The 20,477-nt window shown below is 31.2% G+C and overlaps 2 protein-coding genes across 2 annotated transcripts; one reads left to right on the top strand and one right to left on the bottom strand.

Moving 5' to 3' along the window:
- Nucleotides 1-6,935: 6,935 nt before the first annotated feature.
- LOC105335819 (complement C1q-like protein 4) lies at nt 6,936-8,676 on the bottom strand. The gene is made up of 2 exons (XM_034451421.2): nt 8,467-8,676; nt 6,936-7,377 (listed from the first exon to the last, which is right to left on the bottom strand). Exons 1-2 carry the CDS (start codon nt 8,600-8,602, stop codon nt 6,965-6,967), a joined length of 549 nt encoding a protein of 182 aa, XP_034307312.2. The 5' UTR covers nt 8,603-8,676; the 3' UTR covers nt 6,936-6,964.
- A 2,638-nt stretch (nt 8,677-11,314) lies between these two features.
- LOC117682870 (uncharacterized) lies at nt 11,315-19,447 on the top strand. Its single transcript, XM_034451431.2, has 11 exons — nt 11,315-11,416; nt 11,626-11,658; nt 13,244-13,326; nt 13,544-13,615; nt 13,892-14,018; nt 15,200-15,294; nt 15,419-15,487; nt 15,704-15,872; nt 16,216-16,620; nt 18,426-18,818; nt 19,035-19,447. Exons 1-11 carry the CDS (start codon nt 11,389-11,391, stop codon nt 19,400-19,402), a joined length of 1,842 nt encoding a protein of 613 aa, XP_034307322.2. The 5' UTR covers nt 11,315-11,388; the 3' UTR covers nt 19,403-19,447.
- Nucleotides 19,448-20,477: the final 1,030 nt, after the last annotated feature.

Here is a 20,477-nt window from a genome sequence, read left to right as displayed (position 1 = left end):
GCTTGAAAAAGAACTGTTTTATGTTTAAAATGCTGGAATGGCGGGAAAAGGTTATCTTTACGATGTCATAATTCTAAATTGTGGATACTTGAATTAAAATGAAAATTACTTTTAAAAAACATCACGTATACATCTATACAAAGAAATTGGAGAATTAAAGTAAAAATGATGATGTTAATTTCAGGTTGTCATTTTAGGCCCATGTCATATAGAGTCCTTTCAATTTTTTTTTCATATGTCATATAAATGTTAAGGTAATTTTGCAAACATCAGTTGGTTTAAACAATTACTTTTAGAGTTACATATTAAAGTATTGAAGTGTAAGTTTTACAGAGTATGTGCACTATATTTCGTGTATAGAAAAGTTCAAAGTGGCACTAATGTAGCAACCGTGGATACATAGACGTGAGTTTTTAGATAAAAAAAACCCTGTTAACACTCTAATTAACCTTTCAAGCTTTTTCAGTGTGGATATTACAAAATCAAATATCAATGATAGAGTTTAGATGAGAAAATAAAATAGGTGTCAATGTGGCTCTTAAATGCTTCCATAATATTTAAGAAAAAAATTGTACCGCAAATATCCATCCATAATATTTTAAAAGAAATCCATCCATCGGAAACAGTTTCAAAGAAAGATCGATCACACTCTTTGTTTGAAACTAAGACGATTTTTGTGAAACAATTTTAACCACATTTTTGGAACAATGAGAAGAAAACAAAACTCGCTTTCAGGAATATGTTCCGTGTTTCATATTCTGATATTAATCAAGTGTGGAGCTGCGGATTTTTTTTTAAATAAATTAATGGATGATTGGCACGTGGAAAGTTTCAATCACACATGTTCATTAAACGTAAGTACATAGATAACATAGAATAACAGACAGAGAGAGAGAGAGAGAGAGAGGTGTTTGATTTTTATATGTTGACCTACTATTTATTCAATTAATGCATTAAGAGAGAGAGAGAGAGAGAGAGAGAGAGAGAGAAACTTTTTTTTAAATCTTAATTTCCAGATGTACTTTAGATGAGCATTCGCTGCGATGAAGTCACTTTAATCAATATTTGCTATTTATAATTTTAAAAACCTGGAGAAAAAATGCCCTTGTAACAGCTGGTCTTAAATATCAAAATATCAAAAACAACTTTTGTTAGGTTAATAATCGTTGAAACAATTAGTTTTAATTTTTTTGCGCTTTCAGTGCATTTTTTTTTTGTATCATGTGAACGTTATAGAACGAATCAAATTAAAATGGCATTCCAAAAATGACACATCTCACAGCTGCTGCGCATGCACATTTTCTTATCAAAGAAAAATCGATTTACCAAAAGCAATCCGAGATGTGCATATGCATGCTATTTTGGAACAGGTATACTTAAAACGCGAAATGCAGTTGCATTTTTGTAGGCACAGTGTGAAACGGGGAAAAATTTGCCTCAGGAATGCAGAAGTCGTGCTTTTAAATGAAAATGAGTTGTTTTTTTAAACTCTTTAGGTTTTTTTCTTCGTTTGAAATTTAATCGTTAAAGCATTACATTATAAACAAATTCATAACTGAAGTGTTTTTTAAACGGGCTATTGATTATATCAGAATGTAACAAATTGTACATGTTTTATTGCACGATTTAAAATGTTATAAAGGTCAAACTTCTCATATTTTGAAACAACAGTCAATTGCATGTATATGTGTCTTTTTATTTATTGACTTTTTAAAACCAAATCCGTTTGCCTCAGATATATTTTTATGGATATAATTAAATATCTCAGAATATATTGTGAAATGATTTAGTTTTCATGAAATTGAAAAAAAAACCCATGTGATTTTGATTTATAATGATCCCAATTAAAATAGCAAATTATCAATCTTATATGGTCAGCCATTTTCGATCCTGTGAGCTTCTTGTTTTGTATATTAGATTATATGTTAAATTAACAACACCATGGTTAATTTGTGTCTTTTTATATTGCAGCCCAACATCACATGCTTCGTGTATCATATACAGAATGCAGGTATGCGGGAACGCAAGTATCAGTACGTTAGAAAAAAGAACAAAAAATCACAAAATTTTTTAATTTAAAAAATAATTCTTAGCAATTTTTAGTATATTTTTTTTAGTTGTTTGTCTTGAATTGTTTTAATATAATAAATTTCCTCGAGTAGTTATTACTTTGAGGGGGCACATATTACAAAATTTCCAACGTAAAATAATTTCCAGCATAAGAATTACTATTAACAATCTACAGAATAATTGAAACAAAATTCATATAGTTTATATATCATTCGTACTGAAGATTGTTTGGCAAAAGCAGTTACCGATTTCTCTCACCTGTATGATATTCCGAAGGAAACAAAATATCCAGGGAAACCAGAATCGATGGCCAGCGTTCCTTTCTTCAAGAAAATCTTATATAATTATTTTACGATGAATTATTATTTTCCTGGATTAAAGATAACACTAAAGGCTCGATTGAATCAATGTTCTGATATAAGAAGAATTAGATTATTAAATAAATACATTTTCCTATAAACGTTTAAGTCGAATAGTGATACCGGCATTTTCATACCAAAGAAATGAAAATTCACAATGCTTATTTGGTAAACGCGACGTTTTTTTTTTGCCCTGTTATGTTAATGTCTGGAGCAAACAAATGACACGTATAGGCCTATAGAATAATAAACATTTTTTTTTTTATTTTGCTCAGCAATATTTGATGAATGTTCTATAAAGAAACAATAATTATACATCAAACTAGCCTAGTTTAAAAATGCATAGCAAATGTTAGTTCGCAGGAGCCAAATTTTTCTAAAATAAGAATAAATTATTTTTAGTAACTGCAGACGTTAAAGAAGCTGAAGAAGCAATTTTGTGTATATGTAAACTTTTGGGTAGCTAGATATATATACGATGTTGATGGAAATAATAAAAATTACGATTGTCATAATGTAAGGCAAATTATGACATATTTAAATATTTGGTTTTTCTATCCTTACCTATTATTTATGCATATAATTGATACTGGTAATTTATAATGCAACAGACTTGAAACTATTTTCCCAAACTGTTCCTTTCAACAACTAGGTAATGCACTTGATTTAGTTGCAGTACAGATGTCTCGGCACAAACGGAGCACCATCATAAAGAATGTAATTGCCTCATTGCTGCTGTCATTGGAGTGCTGTTTGGAGTTATACTTTTTTAGACCTCACAGAAGTTATTGCCTTCTGCCAACTGTTTAGTACTGAATGGGAATATGCATACTTTTATATTGACACATGAAAATTTAAGTTTAGTTATAGAATGGTCAGGTATTTAAAACATATATGACATTTAAGCATGCATTTACTGTGGAAATACATGTTCAAAGATTTATTTTTCTTATTTTAAAATCTTTATAAAAAGTTTTTATTGTCTTATTATTTCACTATTTATGACATTATCACACTAAAAGGTGGATGTTTCATTACGTTTGGTTAATACATGTCTTTGAAGAACGAGAAACATCTAGGTGGTGGTTTAATATTTCATAACTTTCCATTAAACAACTTTATAATGTTAGGCTCATCTTATTATCTCTACATCAATATTTTTTAACAATAGTTGTCTATGTGGTTTTACAATTGCTGTCAAAAGGTACCCAAAGGTTGCTTAAAATTGTTTATGTTTACTTATTAGTAGCAAACTTGTCTTGATTAAACGTTTTGTTTAATTTAATACGATTTTTTATTTGCTTAATATACAAATCTTTTATTTTTTTTTTATTTTTTATCTTTTATTACAAATTTATTATTATTAAAGCAATAATAACTTGTAACTTCTTAATAAATATATCTTGGAATGTAAGCCTTTTAAAATACTTTCTAACTAATAGAAGATTAATATTTTACTTATAAATCTTCAATCATTTCGTTTTGAATTTTTATTTACTTTGATTAACCACATGTGCATCTAGTGACTTTTTACAAGTATGTATACATTGAACCAAAGTTATATTTGTCCACCAAATAATCTTTTAGTTAATATATGAAAAAATCACGACCAGTTTTTATTCATAGATAGTGATACATATTTCTAAATGAATACAGTTTGAAAATCCGCAAAGTAATTTATATTACTTTAAGGCAAAAATTTCAAAACATGTCAAACCATCAAAATAATGAAAAAAGCAACGACAAATTTAGAAAAACAAAATATCACCACGTCTGACTCTAATCTCTGCAAAGAAAGGTCACTTTATTGAAACAATGTACCTCTGAATCGTAGGCTGTCCCATCTGCTGCATCATCTGTTTTACACATCTTTCTATTAATCTTAGATATCTTTTCATTAATACAGACGCGTAGTTTGATTTTTTCTGATTCAAGTCATAACCTTTGTATAAGCGTCTGACTTGCGAATGTACCTCTTTGAAGTGGGCGTTTTGAGAAAATATAAGACGGCAATTGAAAGTCATAATTTTTCATGCCTTTGCTATGGTAGCCGAGTTTTACTTATTTTTTTAGTGGTTGGGACGATGTAGCGGCCTTGACCACAGTTTGACCTTGACATTTGCGGACATTCACGTACAGTTCCGGGTTCGTTAAATTTCGCCCAAAGCTTTCAGCTTGTTGTGGTTTGCTGGTGAAAATATCGAGACACTTATAGGAGAGAAAAATTTTGAAATAACTTTTACAGATTTTCAGGGAGAAAATTGACAATGGATTGAAATTGTGTACGACCTGTCGTATGACCAATCCAGTCACTAATATTTTTTCGACAAAGTGTCTTTACTCAACGGTCAATATGCCCGTTTTTAACATGGAACACTGTTACCAAAAACAAATATCCAATATAAAATAAAACCATTATCATAAAGCACACGCTGCAAAATATAAGTTCGATGTTTTGAAGTTTTGTCACGGGTAATTAATTTCAATCGGTATTGTCTTAATACATCCAAGTCAGTTAAAGTGCCACAAAATTTTTCAAAGAACGGCTCAAAGATATCGCAGGATATGTATAAATTTGGATAAAGCAACATCTGAATGACCAGAAGACACATATAAGAGCTCTGGAAAATAAGCTGTTATATTTTTCAGACACATTCAACAAATCAAGTTTAATTTAAGAAGTGAATTACGTAACTTCATGGAGAAATACAAAATGTAAAAAAAAAATTTAAGGTGTCGAGCTAATGCTCGGCAGCCTTCTAGCAATCGTCTGGATTGGCAATCGCCCAAAAATTAATGCTCTGCACCGCCTTTTAAATGCGCACAAGAAATAAGTTCCTTAAATTATTAAAAGTATTACAAAATTTTTACTCCATTTATTCAACTACATTGTGTACAAAAAATCCAACTTTGCCTCCCTGGTTATTGACAACTCATTGGATAAGTATAAATTTGCCTAATCAAGAATGGCGGATGAATACAATAAGGTGTAAACATTCATTAAATATTATTTTAGTTTATCGCTTACATTTTATTTGGAGACCGTGCCCGATAGAAATAAAATTTGATATATAAATTTATTTGTTATCGGGCACGGCCTCCAAAATGAATGTAAACGATAAACGTATCTAGTGATTTTTTGCAATAAATAAACACGATAATGCAGTCAGTTTGGTCGAGCATTTTAAATAGCACGTGTTGTGGATTTGTTTGTAAACAACCATAGGTAATCTTGTTTTAAACGGGAATTGAAATAAATAAAAGTATGTTTTATTATTATAAATAGGGACACACTGTAAATGTATTCAAATTATGAACCTTGAAATATGTTCAAAGACTGTTTAAAGCAGAAAGAAAATATAATTTATCTTTGAAATTTGAAATATCTTAGATTTTTGCAACCATGACGAGTTATTGTATTATAAACGCATCACAACCTAATTTATAAGGAAATATACTGATTTTTTGTTTTTAAAGCACACAAAACATTAACCATTTACTTTTTAATTCTAATATGTATCATTTGATATACGCGACTATTAGTACAAAACTTCAAATTATTGATATAATTTTATAAATCTATTTAAAAGAAAATGTCAGCTCGACGCCTTTGTTTTCAAAAATCGCTTGTAACAACGAAAACCGGTTTTGGGGCACTTTAATTGACTTTGGATGAATACCTGACAGTTAAGAAAACAAATCGGTTACAAAGTTTTGAAAAACTCATATTATTTTCTTCATTATTTTCAATTTATTCTATTTATCAAGGTAAACACTTTTTTATTAAGTGTAGTGCCGGCTTTTTGTAAATTAGAGAAAAGACACTGCTTTTTCCGAAGTAGCAACATACATTTAGGTTTACTTGGTTTACAATAGAGTATAACATCTACTTTCTGTAAATCACCACTTTGAGGTGTCCTTATCTTTACCTAGCTCTTATTTATCATTTTCTCTACCTAGAAGGTCCAATATTACAAGGTACCTGTTTTCATAATGCTACATGCAACTTTTCTAGAACATTTTGTCTTACTACTTTCTATTTCGCAAATACTGTCTTATCTTCACATGTTTATACGCTATCTCGGAACTTTACTAAGAGATAAGCAGGCGCTTTAGAACCAGATTAAAAACGGCGGCTGCTTACAGGATGATGTTTCTTTGTCAGAGAAGACGACAAAGGCAATTCAAGGACAGGGAGATAACACTGGATGATAAGAACACTAAATAAATATATAACAAATGTAAGATATGTTTTTAAAATTGAAAATTATTGCAGATATTTTAGACATTTTAAAGCAATACATATATACTGTATTATGACTAACAGAATTACATGTAGTTCTTATCGTGAATCACAAATAGAAACAGAAACAAATCGTTTGACATTCATTGAGTTTTTTTAAATGAATGTTTCAAATTGATAATAATTCAGTGAATTTTTAAGTAGAAGTAAAAAGCATAATAATTCATTAAATAAAACTAATTTCACATACATACATGTACATGAATTATATTTGTAAATGTACTATTATCCCTTATGCCAGTTTAAATCCGGAGAAGCTCATTCTGGTATATTGATTACTTTCCAGATATTTTCCAGATTGCGCTGTGCCAACTCGGGCTAAAACGATGTCTCCTTTCGTCAAACTGAGAATAGTCATTGAGGAAGCAACAGCTCTGTCATCATGTTGTCCTGAGTCAGCTAAAGTGATATCCTTAATCTGGCCATTCTTAACAACTTCTACCGAGCATACAGATTTGTCATACGAAGTTGTGCTGGTATGGAAAACGTAGACCCCGTTTTCTGGAGCTGTAAAGTTGCCAGATCGTACATCATATCCGTTTCCAACATTTGTTTCAACTCGATCGTAGACAAAAGTCATGTATTTGGAAATGGCATTTATCTGAATACTTTGCGACATGTAGGCAAAAAAGGCAACCTGATGTCCTGAAATTATAATAAATCTTTTACTTTAATTTCTTGGTGCTCAGTCGACAAATCTTGCATTCACTGAAATACGTTTGTGATTGGATAAGATTGTTATACATATATAAATTATATTCTGTCATTCCGATCTAGCTTCAATATACTTATTAAAGTTTCTTTTTTAAAATAGAAACACTTCAAAGGGGATACCGAACATCGGGTACTTTCCGCAATGATATCATTTTGCTTTTTTTTTCGCGAAATTTTCATAACGCAAAATATGTAATTCGCAGAAATATTATTCGACATTGTTTGCTGTTAAACTGTTTCATTAAAAACAGTTTCTTATTTTTCCTAAATTATGTAACGCGTAAAAACCGCAAGTACGGTACCTCTGTGAAATGATTTTTTTTTAATAAAAGAATAATATTTATTACATGTACGAAATATTTAGAACTTGTTTATATATATTCTTTATTCTAATATAGGTATCATAAACAGGAGAATATTAATGAAACCGTCTGCAATGTCTCTTGTTTAGTGATATACTAGTACAGTATACGTTGAATTCATTACGGTGTTTGTAAGTTTATGTTGCGGTTAAGAAATTGTTTGGGAACATTAACCATCGTGAATATAGTGCAGCAATATAATTGAATCAAATGGGTTTAAACAGTAACCAAGTTTACTATTATATCATTTTGCTTAATTAAAGTTTGCTTTTAAAAAGCCGTGTATTTTTTATTGCTCTCTCAAAACGTTTTGGATAAAATCATAGTTATTTAAAGTTGCTTGATTCGATTTTATATGTCAAATTTTTTTGCGCGCTTTAAACGATGACTGTACTTGTATGTGTCTATAAAAATAGTCATAAGCATTAAAGTAGCCTTCCCGGTCAATAAGCTTGGAAAATGATATGCCAAATTTGTTTACAATCGAACTTTACATCAGTTGGTACAGCGTTATTTCGCCCCTTACTATGATTCAACCCCCACGAATTTTATTTATTCTTTATTTAGAAAAAAAATACAATGCCAAAAATGCTAAACATAAGTAAGACAAAATACCGAAATCATGGAAAACATAAACTGTTTTATGTACATAACAAACCTGATTCAAGTAACTGACCTCCTCTTCGTTGACTGCAAAGACTGCAAATTGTATTTACCATTTCACCTCGGTCGCACGATTCTTCACCAGAGGCAACACACAGACACAGAACGACAAAGACAAAACTTCGGAACATTGTTACAACGTTGTTTTAAACTTTTTTCCAGTGTAGTCAACTTTTATGTTGTCACTGGTGGACACATTCTCGTGCTTTATATTTATAGTCTTATCAAATGGGTAAATGGTATGAGATGACTAAACGAAACGATCAACAAAAGTTTCATTCATTATTAAGATCCTAGAAAAATATTTACGAGATTAATATATATAAAAAAATACCACGGTTTATAAACACCGGAAAATTGTCCGTGAGAAGATTGGATTGGGAGGCAACCTGCTTGATAACAGTAATAACAAAGTTATTCTAAAGACTTTTAGAAACCCATCGCTGGGAGATTGAAGTTGAATCATTTTCTTTCATTTCCCACTTTAAATAATTTTAAGCGTGACTAAATATCACAATTTCCACCTTGTTTTTTTTTTTACAAAACATATTACAGACATCATTTCTTACTAAAGCATGACGTTTTCAGGCAGATTAATTTATTTTCATTTCTTTTTTGGGGTGTCGAATTTTGCACATCAACAAGTTCTTTTTGCGAGTTTAACTTTTTTTGCAAACATGTCAAAGAAACGTCCATGATATATATTTTCTCAGTGCTATTTCATTATAAAAGATGCAAGTTAGATATAAGAGTTTATAATTTTAAGCTAAATAATCAATGCATGGGCCTTGTTTTTGTTTTGATAGAAGTTACTTTGTAAATATACGGCAAATCGTATGTTTTCTGTTTATAAAATCTATACTACTATATTAGAATAATAGATTCGAATTTTTGGGCTTCAATACCGATAAATCGGAGGAGTACTGTGTTTTGTTTTATATATATTATGAACATCATTGGTACTTGAAGATTACCAATTTGTTATTTTTTTCTCAATCAAGCTTCGCCAATTAATAATAAACGAAAATTCCTCAAAAAATTCCTCAAAAAATCAATTGAATTTTTGGGGATTTAACAATCTTGCGCATGCGCATTACATTCATGCTAAATCACGAGAGGCTCTTTATTTTATGTTTCCGCAAATAACACATCTGAATGGATAAATTTGGAAACGACAAAACAAATGCGTGTTAATTTTCACTGGAATTTCTTTCTGTTCATCAAGGAAAATACGGGAGATAACTCTAACAACCTGCATTTACTATTAAAAAAATCCCAAGAGTTTCGTATGTCAACATGGTGTGTAAGAGACGTTGTTGAAATATGTTGAATTCTGCAATTATAGAATTAAACTTTTCAAAGAAATGTATTTACAGCTTCAAAATGGTTTGTTATGAACAATTTGATTGTTATTTTCAATGCAACTTTATTAATTTTGAATTCTCCAAAATCGTTTGGAGCGATTCTCTAGAGTGTAGTGAAATTAATAGCATTATTGTAGGCTTGAAGTGTGCTTATGCAAATGTCAGCAATATTATACCGTATTTCGATGTATCTATTTTGTAAATGCCCGATATCATACGCAATGTCAACCCGTACAGGCACGGGTAAAGTCTAGTTATTAAAAAAATAAAGAGTTAATGTGGAAATATTTTTCATGCACTTTTATGTACGATGAACAATGGAATAATACAATTTGATTTTTTTCTTTTATCTGTTAAGTAAAAATTTAATGCTTATTTGCATATTAATAGACAATTACATTGTTAATAAAAATGTGATCATTCAAAAGGCCCTAAGATATTTTGATGCTCATATAAATCTCTTCACGTATCATTATATCATTTAAACACAGTGCCGTGTCGACTGCATCACATGGCTTTACATTGAAGTTAATTTGATTATTCTAATATACTAGTTATATGATATAGGAAACATCTTAAAGTCAGGATTTCGAAGCAACGTGTACAAGATTTCAATTGAATTGTGTACCCACATTTTGTCCTAATTATAACACATCATTTTTATAAGTATTTGTATGTAAATAGTAAATTTCACTTTGCCAATATTAATGATACTATTGATATAATTCTACAAAATAAGAGGTTTTATTATGGATAGCATTCAATAAATCATATTCAAATTTATTTATCTAAAATCCTATATCATATCACAAAACATCTTTGAATCGCATTTTAAATAGCTCAGGGTTAAAACGATGATCACTTAATGATACATGTATGAAAGAATAAAAGAACTCGCTTCTAAAACGGGTCCTCTAGGTTTCACAATAAAAAACTAAAAAAAAAAAAAAAAAAACTATCCGGTGATTTTGCCTTGACGCAAACATGATAATACCCAGATGGTCACGTTCAAAAAATAGGACAAAGTGGCTCGGGTACTTTCAAATGCAGAAAGGTTGTCAACATTTCCCTTTATAGACTGCAATTAATTTGCTTGCCTTCTTGTTTATTTCCCTTGTTAAAAAAGATGACGTGTCACTGAAGAAATTTGGGAGTATTTTTCTTCCTCGATTTGTATATTTTCGGTAAAATTAGTCAATATTGTGGAAAACGGTAACCTTTTGGTTTCTTTTAATCTTTGGAGGATAAAATATTCATTTTGGAGAGCTTAAACAATTTGGAGATGATTCTTGATCAAATGTTATACATACAAAACGATTGTTTTTAATTTAATTAATTCATCTGATAATTGAATTGAAACCATTTTACAGCATTATCACTTATACAAAAACCGTATAACGTTAATTTGTACCTGGTTTTGACTTAACTAGCCGCCTTATACAGTGTTATCTTTATTTCCAGTACAACGGTCCTCTGATAAGAATTTTGAAATTGCACGTTGGTATTTGAGGCGATTTGGAAATCTAACAGCCATTTTGATCTCTTTGGATAATATGTTTCGTTGTCTTTGCACAATATACGGTCACTTTTTCCTTTTATTCCTCTCGTTTTCAGTCTTTCTGTAAACTCCCTTCCTCTATCCCTCGTCTCTCTACTTTTCAGTCTTTCTGCAAACTCTCTCTCTCTCTCTCTCTCTCTCTCTCTCTCTCTCTCTCTCTCTCTATATATATATATACATATATATATAAGATATGTCATGCGTACATATTAATTGGAATTTGTGTTTCCAGGTTTGATTGTACTTGCCTCACGGGAAGTAGAAGGTAGGATGATTTGCATTTTATTTTCTGCGATGAATATTTTATTGAAACTTTTAATGAACCCGATTTGTTCTTTTGGTCACAAAATCTTTGCAATAATGAAAAATTTTTATGCATCGTTATAACATTTATCGTAGAAATAAGTATTTAGAGAGCAAAGATTTGGTTAACATTTTTATGCAAGTGGTTCTTTTCTTTAAAGGATATTTAACTATGCAAAATATTTAAGTTTATGTTCAGTTAAATACAAGTATCACATGCACAAATCATATAGTATTGGAATTTTTCTCTTAATTATTATACTTTGCTAAAAACATGGTTTGCATAAAATTTGTAGCATTTTCATTACGTAAATAAAATAATATAAATGCAGTCGTGTCATTGTCGTAAAAGATTTCTTTCAAAACACTAATCCTAGTTAAAACGTCAGAAAATTTTTTCTTGTTAATGCCTGACTGTATATTTTTGATACAAATAATCATACCTTTAACACAGTGACGGATAATCATGGCAGGGACAAGGTGGCAAGAAATTTTGAAATCCTAAATGAAAAAAATTTTCTATAAGAGAAAATCATTTCCTGCCGAAATTTGATTTGAACAAGCAGTTTTCCTAAAGAAACTTAATATTTCTTATCGAATGTCTTGAATTTCAATACACGTAGGAAAGTCTTTAATTCCGGTAGTAAATTCTAAATATTCTCTTGTAAAATTGTTTTTCTTATGGAAAAAATTGTTTCCTTCTAGGATTTTTTTATGATAGTATTTCATCTGACAAGTGAGATATACATGTATATTTAGCAAAGGTGATTATAAACTTTTTTAATAAATGGTGTATCATATGACGTATATCTTTATATGCTGAATAGACAGGTGCAAAAATGCCACCTCGGCACTGGCATAATCATCCGCCACAACGTTCCACACCCCTTATACATAATGTAATAATTATAAGCAAGAAAAATTAGAATTAGCCTCATGTCTTGTCTCCAAGTCTTGCTATGCACAATTACTGTGAAAAATGCTTACCAATTATCTTGAATGCAATTCAAATGAAATCAAATTAAAAAGAAATTGGAAAATTTCTAAGCTTAATTATTTGGATTTTTTCTCTATTAAATGGAAGTTTATTGCCCAAAACAATTTATCATGTTTAAAAATTTAAGGCATATTTGGTGGTCAATTTGTTTACCCTTCAGCCACTTTGAAGAATGATTGGAAAAATATATCTGTGCATGTAACAAACACTTTTAAAACGTCCAACTGTGTATATAATTGTTACCATTCGATGTTAAGAAAGTTATATATAAATATATAAACTTATTATACTCGCTCATCCAAGTTAACCCATACCACTAAAATATCAACATCTTTTTGCTACACATTTACGTCTAAATAAGAAAAAGACTATCGTAAAAACTCAAGTCAAATATGATAATTTAATGATTAAAATAAATTTATTCTTGTTTTGTAATCATAAAGAGAACCAGCGGCATTGTTTTCATTACATGTAGAGTTTCTCTTTATTATTCGGCAAAAATTTGCAACGAAAGTTGAGAGAAACGTTTGTAATATTTACTATTTTTAAGGCTTTGGCTTAAAATGTCTACGCTGTGATGACGTATTAGAGCCTCGGTTCTGTGAACGAATTGAGTACTGCCAAGACGGAGATGTAAGTTGGCAAGATCATGTTTCCCATCTGTAGTTTCTTGAACATGAACAATTTTAATTTGAACGATCTCATGATTAAAAATAACTGCACCGATGTGCTGCCGCTTTTAAAAGCGGTAGCAATCCGGAACAGCATATTTCAACGCTAGATAGTTTACTTGTTGGAAGTTCAGAATTTTTTTAATGAAACTACGCACATTTTCAAATACCTGTTCTAGGTCTGTGGTGTACAGAGATATAGAAAGGAGAACGGCGATCTCTCTTTCTGGTCAGGTTGTCTACCACACTCTGTAAGTTGAAGTTCTCTCTCAATCTGTGAATCCTTTCTTTATTTACTAGTTTTGTGTCTCCTGAACTCTACATCTACCTTATATTCTTGTAAAAAAAGAAAATAACCCGAATATTGGTCAATTAATTGTTCCCCCAATAAGCATGCTTTGCATTAATGTGAAAGTCGCAAAAATACAGATTCTTTTTCATTTTCATTTTTGGTGGGTACAAGTACAATTCCAGATATTGTCCTTTAAACGTTATGTTTTTTATATACACTTTTTATTTGCATAAAGAACTGTGCCAAAGTCACAAATAGAACAATACTTACAACGAACAGCAGGAGAGCGGTGCATGGATCTGTTCTCTGCCAGGAGTGTTGTAATGGTGATCTCTGCAACTCCGAGGGATGTGGGGCGCCGGGTAAATGCTTGACGTTATAGAATCCGAATATATATAAAAGTTGATAAATTATATATTATATATTCTTCGCCTCTTACTAAATTCATTGATATCAAAGGCCACATGCATTGTACGCTTAGGATCCGTAGAAGAACCAATAAGAGCAGTTAAAGTGAATGTTATTGTTCTGCATTAGTTGATCATCTATTAATACAAGATAGTAATTGAAAATAGATGTTGACTGTCTGCTGTTGATATTATACCTTAGAAATTGATTAAATACTCTACAACAATAAACAATGATATGGCATAAGTTTTAAAACCAGTGGAATAGGTGTATGCGACAACATTTTTTAATTGTACATTTAGTTATAGATATTATTTGTAAAATTAATAATGAATGAAAACTGTTTTTTTTTAACTCTGATTTTGTTTATATTATATCTTATTTTTTTTAAAATTCTTTCTGTATTGATAAAGTGTTCTTTTTCACATATAGAGACTAAACACTGGCCGGATAATTATGCCAATGCCAATGTGGCATTTTTGCACCCGCTTAAGAGGCAGTTTCGAAAAAAAATCCTACATACAATATGATAGACCATCGTCTAGAAAGTACACTTTTGTTTTTGTGTGTTTCACATAACAGGGAGATATTTTCTATAAAAATTAATATCCCATAGGAAAATGATAATTCCCATAGAATAAATGATTCTCCTACAGGAAATATATACAATCCTATAGGATTTTCTAAAATCATAAAGGAATTATATTTTCTGTAAGAAAATGGTATTTCCTGTAGGAATGTGATTCAGACAAGCAGTTTTTCTATAGGAAACTAATATCTCCTATCGGATTTTATCAAATACTGACGGAATTGAAATTTCTATAGGAAGTTCTTTTATTCCGATAAGAAATTTCAAATTTCCTGTAGGAATATTGTTTTTCCTATGGGAAAATATTATTTCATATTAGGAATTTATTTTTGAAAGGTAAATATCCCACCTGAGAGATGATAAAAAAGGTGGTTGTAAACTCTAAGCAGTGATCTATCATGTGGCATATTTGAAATTTTCGTTATGTGCAACTTAGACGGGTACAAAAATGCCACCTTGGCACTGGCATAATTATCCGGCACAGTGTTACTATTTCACGACTTCATCAATAATCATAATCATGGTTCCACGTAATATTTTTTCTAGGTCTCCCCACCTCAAGAGGACCGATGTGTTTCAATTGTGCTCACACCTTGAACCCAAGTGATTGTCATCACGTGACTGTCTGTGGAGCCAATGAGGTAATGTCTGTATTAAAACGTACTTCGATTGCTTATATCTGTGATTCATATTTAACATTTTGTAACAGGGCTCATTATGCACATATGCATATGATCAGATCAAACTTATGTTCCCCTTATTTAGCTCTGCTTTCTTGGGGAGAAACCAATTTTCGGTCAACGGTATTTTACAAGCCACTGTGAAGACGTACACGTAATTATGTTTACAAATTTTATTTTAAAAAATATGAAAAAAAATTTAGTAAGAATAGATAATTTTTGTTTTATTCTTATAATATGTAACAAAATTACGTTTTAGGAAATTATGTAACTATTGTAGAAAGAATTGAACTGATTAAAGTATTTTTAAAATAACTATCACCAATAAAACTTCTCCATATAAAAACATTGCTTATGATTTTATACACAGGCGTGCGAAAATCATGCATCTGCTCCTATAATCTTTGGACGGAAACGATTACTGAGAGGACAAAGGTCATATACACCCTGTTCTGGTTGTTGCCATGGAGACCTCTGTAACATCAACTGTAACGCAACATTCACCCCTAATACTGTTGTAAACTCTGGAAGCACTGCAGGTATATGTACAGTGTATTATCTTTATACATGTAAGTTGTAATTTCTAATGAACAAATAAAGGCAATAAGTGTTGGTTTCCAGCTAAGAGATATCATAGGAATACAATCATTTTCGTTGTAATGATGTTTCATTTTCAATACTAATACTTTCAAATTTGGGCATTATTGCCTACGTAAGTGGTTTAGTTCTTGGGCCGAAAAACCTTTTGTTTATTAATTTGAAACTTTAGATCAACATTTTCATCAAATATTTTGGTTGCTAAAAATACCATCTATCTATATTTCGTTTCATTATTTCAATGCATATATATTAAATTGTAATGGAGATGTTTGATTGATAAAGCACCAACCGGTACAAGTGTACCTGAAAGACCAGGAAACTACGCTTTTTACGCTCAACTTACTTTAATGGCACAAACTGGTCACGTCATTTTCAAAAATGTCACAACCAATGAGGGATCAGCTTACAGTGGGACTACGGGAATTTTCACTTGCAAATACAGCGGCGCTCATGCGTTTTCTTGGACGATTGCAACCAGTAGTCAGCGATACACAAACGCAGATCTTGTTGTGAACGACGTTGCGATTGGATCATCATTTACAGACTCTAGAGGTAGTAGTGTAGCAGCGGATTCCAGCACTGGCTTTGTTGTGTTTAACCTCAAGGTCGGCGACAAAGTCAGAGTCAATATCAACGGAACAGCTGATGCATTGTATTCTACGTTTTCAGGATGGAGGCTTCAGCAAAGTATGTTTCTGTTTTATTTTGTTTGTCTAGCTATTATAAACAATAAATCAAAGGCCTCTAAAACCTAATGTCATTTAATGCAATTACATTTTGCATTTCTCTCATATCAAGAGGAGATACAATTTTCACGCTCACCAACACTAACTACATGTATCTAGATTTTTACCAAAAAGTTTTGGAAACAGAGGGAAAAAATTACATATACATTTATAATGAGGGAATCCTCTAAACATCCAAAATCGGCCTCCAATAATTTGCAAAGGAATCAAATAAATGATTTTCGTCACATTATATTCTCATTTGTTTTTTTCAAACATTGAAGTTTTTAAAATTTCAATTTCACATTTTACCTCCCTACGGTACCAAGCAAAACCAACCTAACACCAGAGTAACCCAACTGAACCCAGGGTTTGCTTTCGGGGTTTACTTAGGGTTTACTTTTAGTATTCAGTCTTTATATTTCACCCGATTACAAATCATATAAGTTGCCCTCTAAAAGGCGGTCACTTGTCTAACGCAGTCAACGGTCAGCGTATTTTGATCCGGAGCTATACATTTTACTTGCATTAGGGGGCCATTTTGGCCGGATTTACACCCGGTGATTTTAAACATGGCTTCCAAAAGTGAGGTAACCATTTGCAACGCCTGTTTATTAGTCCCCTTCTGGTTTTCACCGCTTTCCTCTTCGCTTTCCTCTGCGCCCATCAGTCCGTCTGTCCGTCTGTCTGTCCCACTTCAGTTTCCCACACTTTTTTTCTTTATGCGTTTGAGGAATAATATGAAATTTGCTGAACAGCTTCAAAATGTCAAACTACAGATCAAGTTTACACTTTTGTAGCGTCTGGTTTACAAAATTAATGTTCGAGAAAATTAATGTTTTATATTCCAATCTCTAAATATTCGTGTTCGTTATCGGGTTCGGTGTGTATTGAATAAACGAGGAAAGTATGTAGTCAGTAATAATATCGTGCATTACTAGGACCATTCCTTTTACTGTTTTTAACAAACAAATAAGTTCTGTAAAGAAGTGTCAAGCATTGTGTTGTAAATTTAATCGACAGGGTTTTTTGTATCATTACAATCGGGTTCGTTATCGGGTTGGTCTGTTGATTCGGGGTGCAGAAGACGGTAAGAAATGATATTCTGCATAAGAGTGCATTGTTTTCACAAATTTCTACAAACCGGTAGGGGACGTGTATTGCTTAAGCAATACTCTCAGAATGCTTGTTTGTTTTAAAGTGCCGATTTTAGTGATCACTAAGGGGCGAGATCGCACTGTTTAGATGATTGATTCTTTAACAAATAAATTAACCATTTTACACATACTAGCATAACTTTTTACCGTTTAAAAACACAATAAAAGTTAAGTTTCACTTATATAAGAATATCATTTTATTTAGAAATAATTCGGTACACTATTAAAAGATATGCAATACATGAATGCTACTTACATATAGAAAAACTATATTTTCTTTTCTGCATTCAAATTTCAATTATTACTGTGGTTTCATCAATATTCGTTGAATACCAATTTTCGTGGATTTCGTTATTCAGTTGAACCATGAAATTAAGTGTTCATTGAAGTGCAATTTCTAATAGCATTTTGTATTCATTAGACCACTGGCCACGACTTTACGTATCCTTGAAACCGTGATTTTCACTTTATCCACGAAAATTGATACCCTTGAATATTAATGAAACCACAGTATTACATGAGCAACTCCAAAGAGCTTCTGTGGTAATATCGGAACAAAGCACAATAATAAGGCCATATATTAACTTTTATCTCTTCTATTTTCTTTCAGATAACGCTTCTTTTTATGCAAAAGCGATGTCATCCCTGGATAAGCCTTCATCAACATCTCACGGCTTTGAATTTCAAAGCGTTGTCAACAATGGAAACGTATATGATTCCACAAATGGAGTATTCACGTGTCCCGAGACGGGTCTGTATGCCTTAGCCTTCGCCGTAGAAACAAGTGGACTTGACTTTATGGTTTATTTTTATCGTGGAGGAAGCAAGTTAAATGAGATTGGGGTCTGGCCTGATTCTTCAAACGGCCTGCTTCAGGACACTTCCTCCACCCTTCAGATCTTCCTTCTGACTAGAGGAGATCAAATATATCTTTATCCGTCTGAGAGTGATGCACGTATCAAACCCTTTCATTCTACATTCTCTGGATGGCGCATAGAGAACCGTACGCTTTTAAACTTGATTGTGAATACATGTATATATTTTTTAACTTTTAATATACGAGTTTCAATAATCATAATCAGATACTGTTTAAAAATATGTTCTTCCTTTTCACTTGCATCGATAAAAAAACATAAATTCCTCTTATAATTATGTATATACATGTACAACTGTATCACGCTTTTAAAGAAAACAATTGTATTCCTGTATCTAATTGTAGCAACATCAAACACACCGGCTTTTGTTGAGTACATTTCCTCGTCAACTAGTACAACCCCTATACGCTTCAACAGAGAAGCTTTGGATATAACCAGCTCTTTTTCAATCTCATCCTTCCAAGCGCCAAAGGATGGTGTCTATCTCTTTTTTTGGAACATGGAGGTTTCTTCTAGACACCTCCGTACTTTCCTAGAAGTAAACGACTCAATCGTCGGGAGGACGGTCTCTGACGGTCACACTGCAGGTTATGATAGTGGTTCTAATCTTGCCATTTTGCGCCTGCGTAGAAATGATAACGTGAGGGTAGCGCAAGATTATACAGCAGATGGCGACCAGACAATGATTTCTGGCTACTTTATGTTTTCCTAAAATCAATCTGATTGAAGTTCTTTGATAAAAATTTGCGAAAAGTTGTATCTTGTCAACGACTTGTATTATATTGCCTGATGCACTACGAAAGCATGCCCAGGAAAACATTGCTATATCATATATAAATTAATATATGATAGTAAAAACAATTTATTCATTTTGAATTAAAGAGCACTTGCAATTCTAGAAATATAATAGCAAAAATACGAACACTTTTCCTCAACACCATATTATCACAAGACTAAGTAGACATAATTAAGCAATAACTTCCATTAATTTGTGCTAAAATATTAGTATACCCTTTTATATCCAAGAATTATCCAAATTTTGAAACTGCAAAAATGAACCCACTGTGCATGATAAAATTTTGTAAAATCATTCGTAAGCTAGTAATTGTTCATCCAAAAAGACAACTTCTGTATTGCACGTAATAACTTCAGTTTAGTTTTGATTACAACTCTATAAACATGTGTTAAATGTTAACGATTAAAGAAAATGCGAAGCAGTGAATTAATTTGTTTCAGTAGCTAAATTCAAATTCTTAACATTCGATTAAAAAAAAAACTGTAATTTTGTTCATAATATAATTATTTAGTTTGAGCTTATATACTCAGCATTTTTTGTTATTTTACCAACACACGAGACACTCTTTTTACTTTTTTTATGCAAATTACTATGGATTAAGTCTTGAAAAATTCTTTATTTTTTGTACATTTATGCGGTAACTGTATTTCATGTTTTTTTAATTGAATTTTATTAACAAACAAAGCAGTATAAAATACAACTGCCAATTATACGACCCAAACATTAATTGTTCAATGCAAAAATTAAAAAAATTGCAATAATTTCAACAACAAAAAAATCATTGTATTGATATCCATGCAGGAAAAAAAACATACCATGCAAATGAAAAATTAAACAAAACAAATTAAGAATAATAAACAAAAATCAAATATTGCCAAGTTCTATACAACATATACATTTGTAGACGTCAGGACAAGCATTTTGTTCACCCTATAATCTTATTAAAGATTATTTAGCTATTTTAAAATGTATAAGTTAAAATCTTAGTCTT

Source organism: Magallana gigas, chromosome 4 (genome assembly GCF_963853765.1).
Source record: "Magallana gigas chromosome 4, xbMagGiga1.1, whole genome shotgun sequence".
NCBI classification, from domain to species: domain Eukaryota; kingdom Metazoa; phylum Mollusca; class Bivalvia; order Ostreida; family Ostreidae; genus Magallana; species Magallana gigas.
Note: the sequence above shows the minus strand (reverse complement) of the source record. Positions and strands in the feature narration are given on the sequence as shown.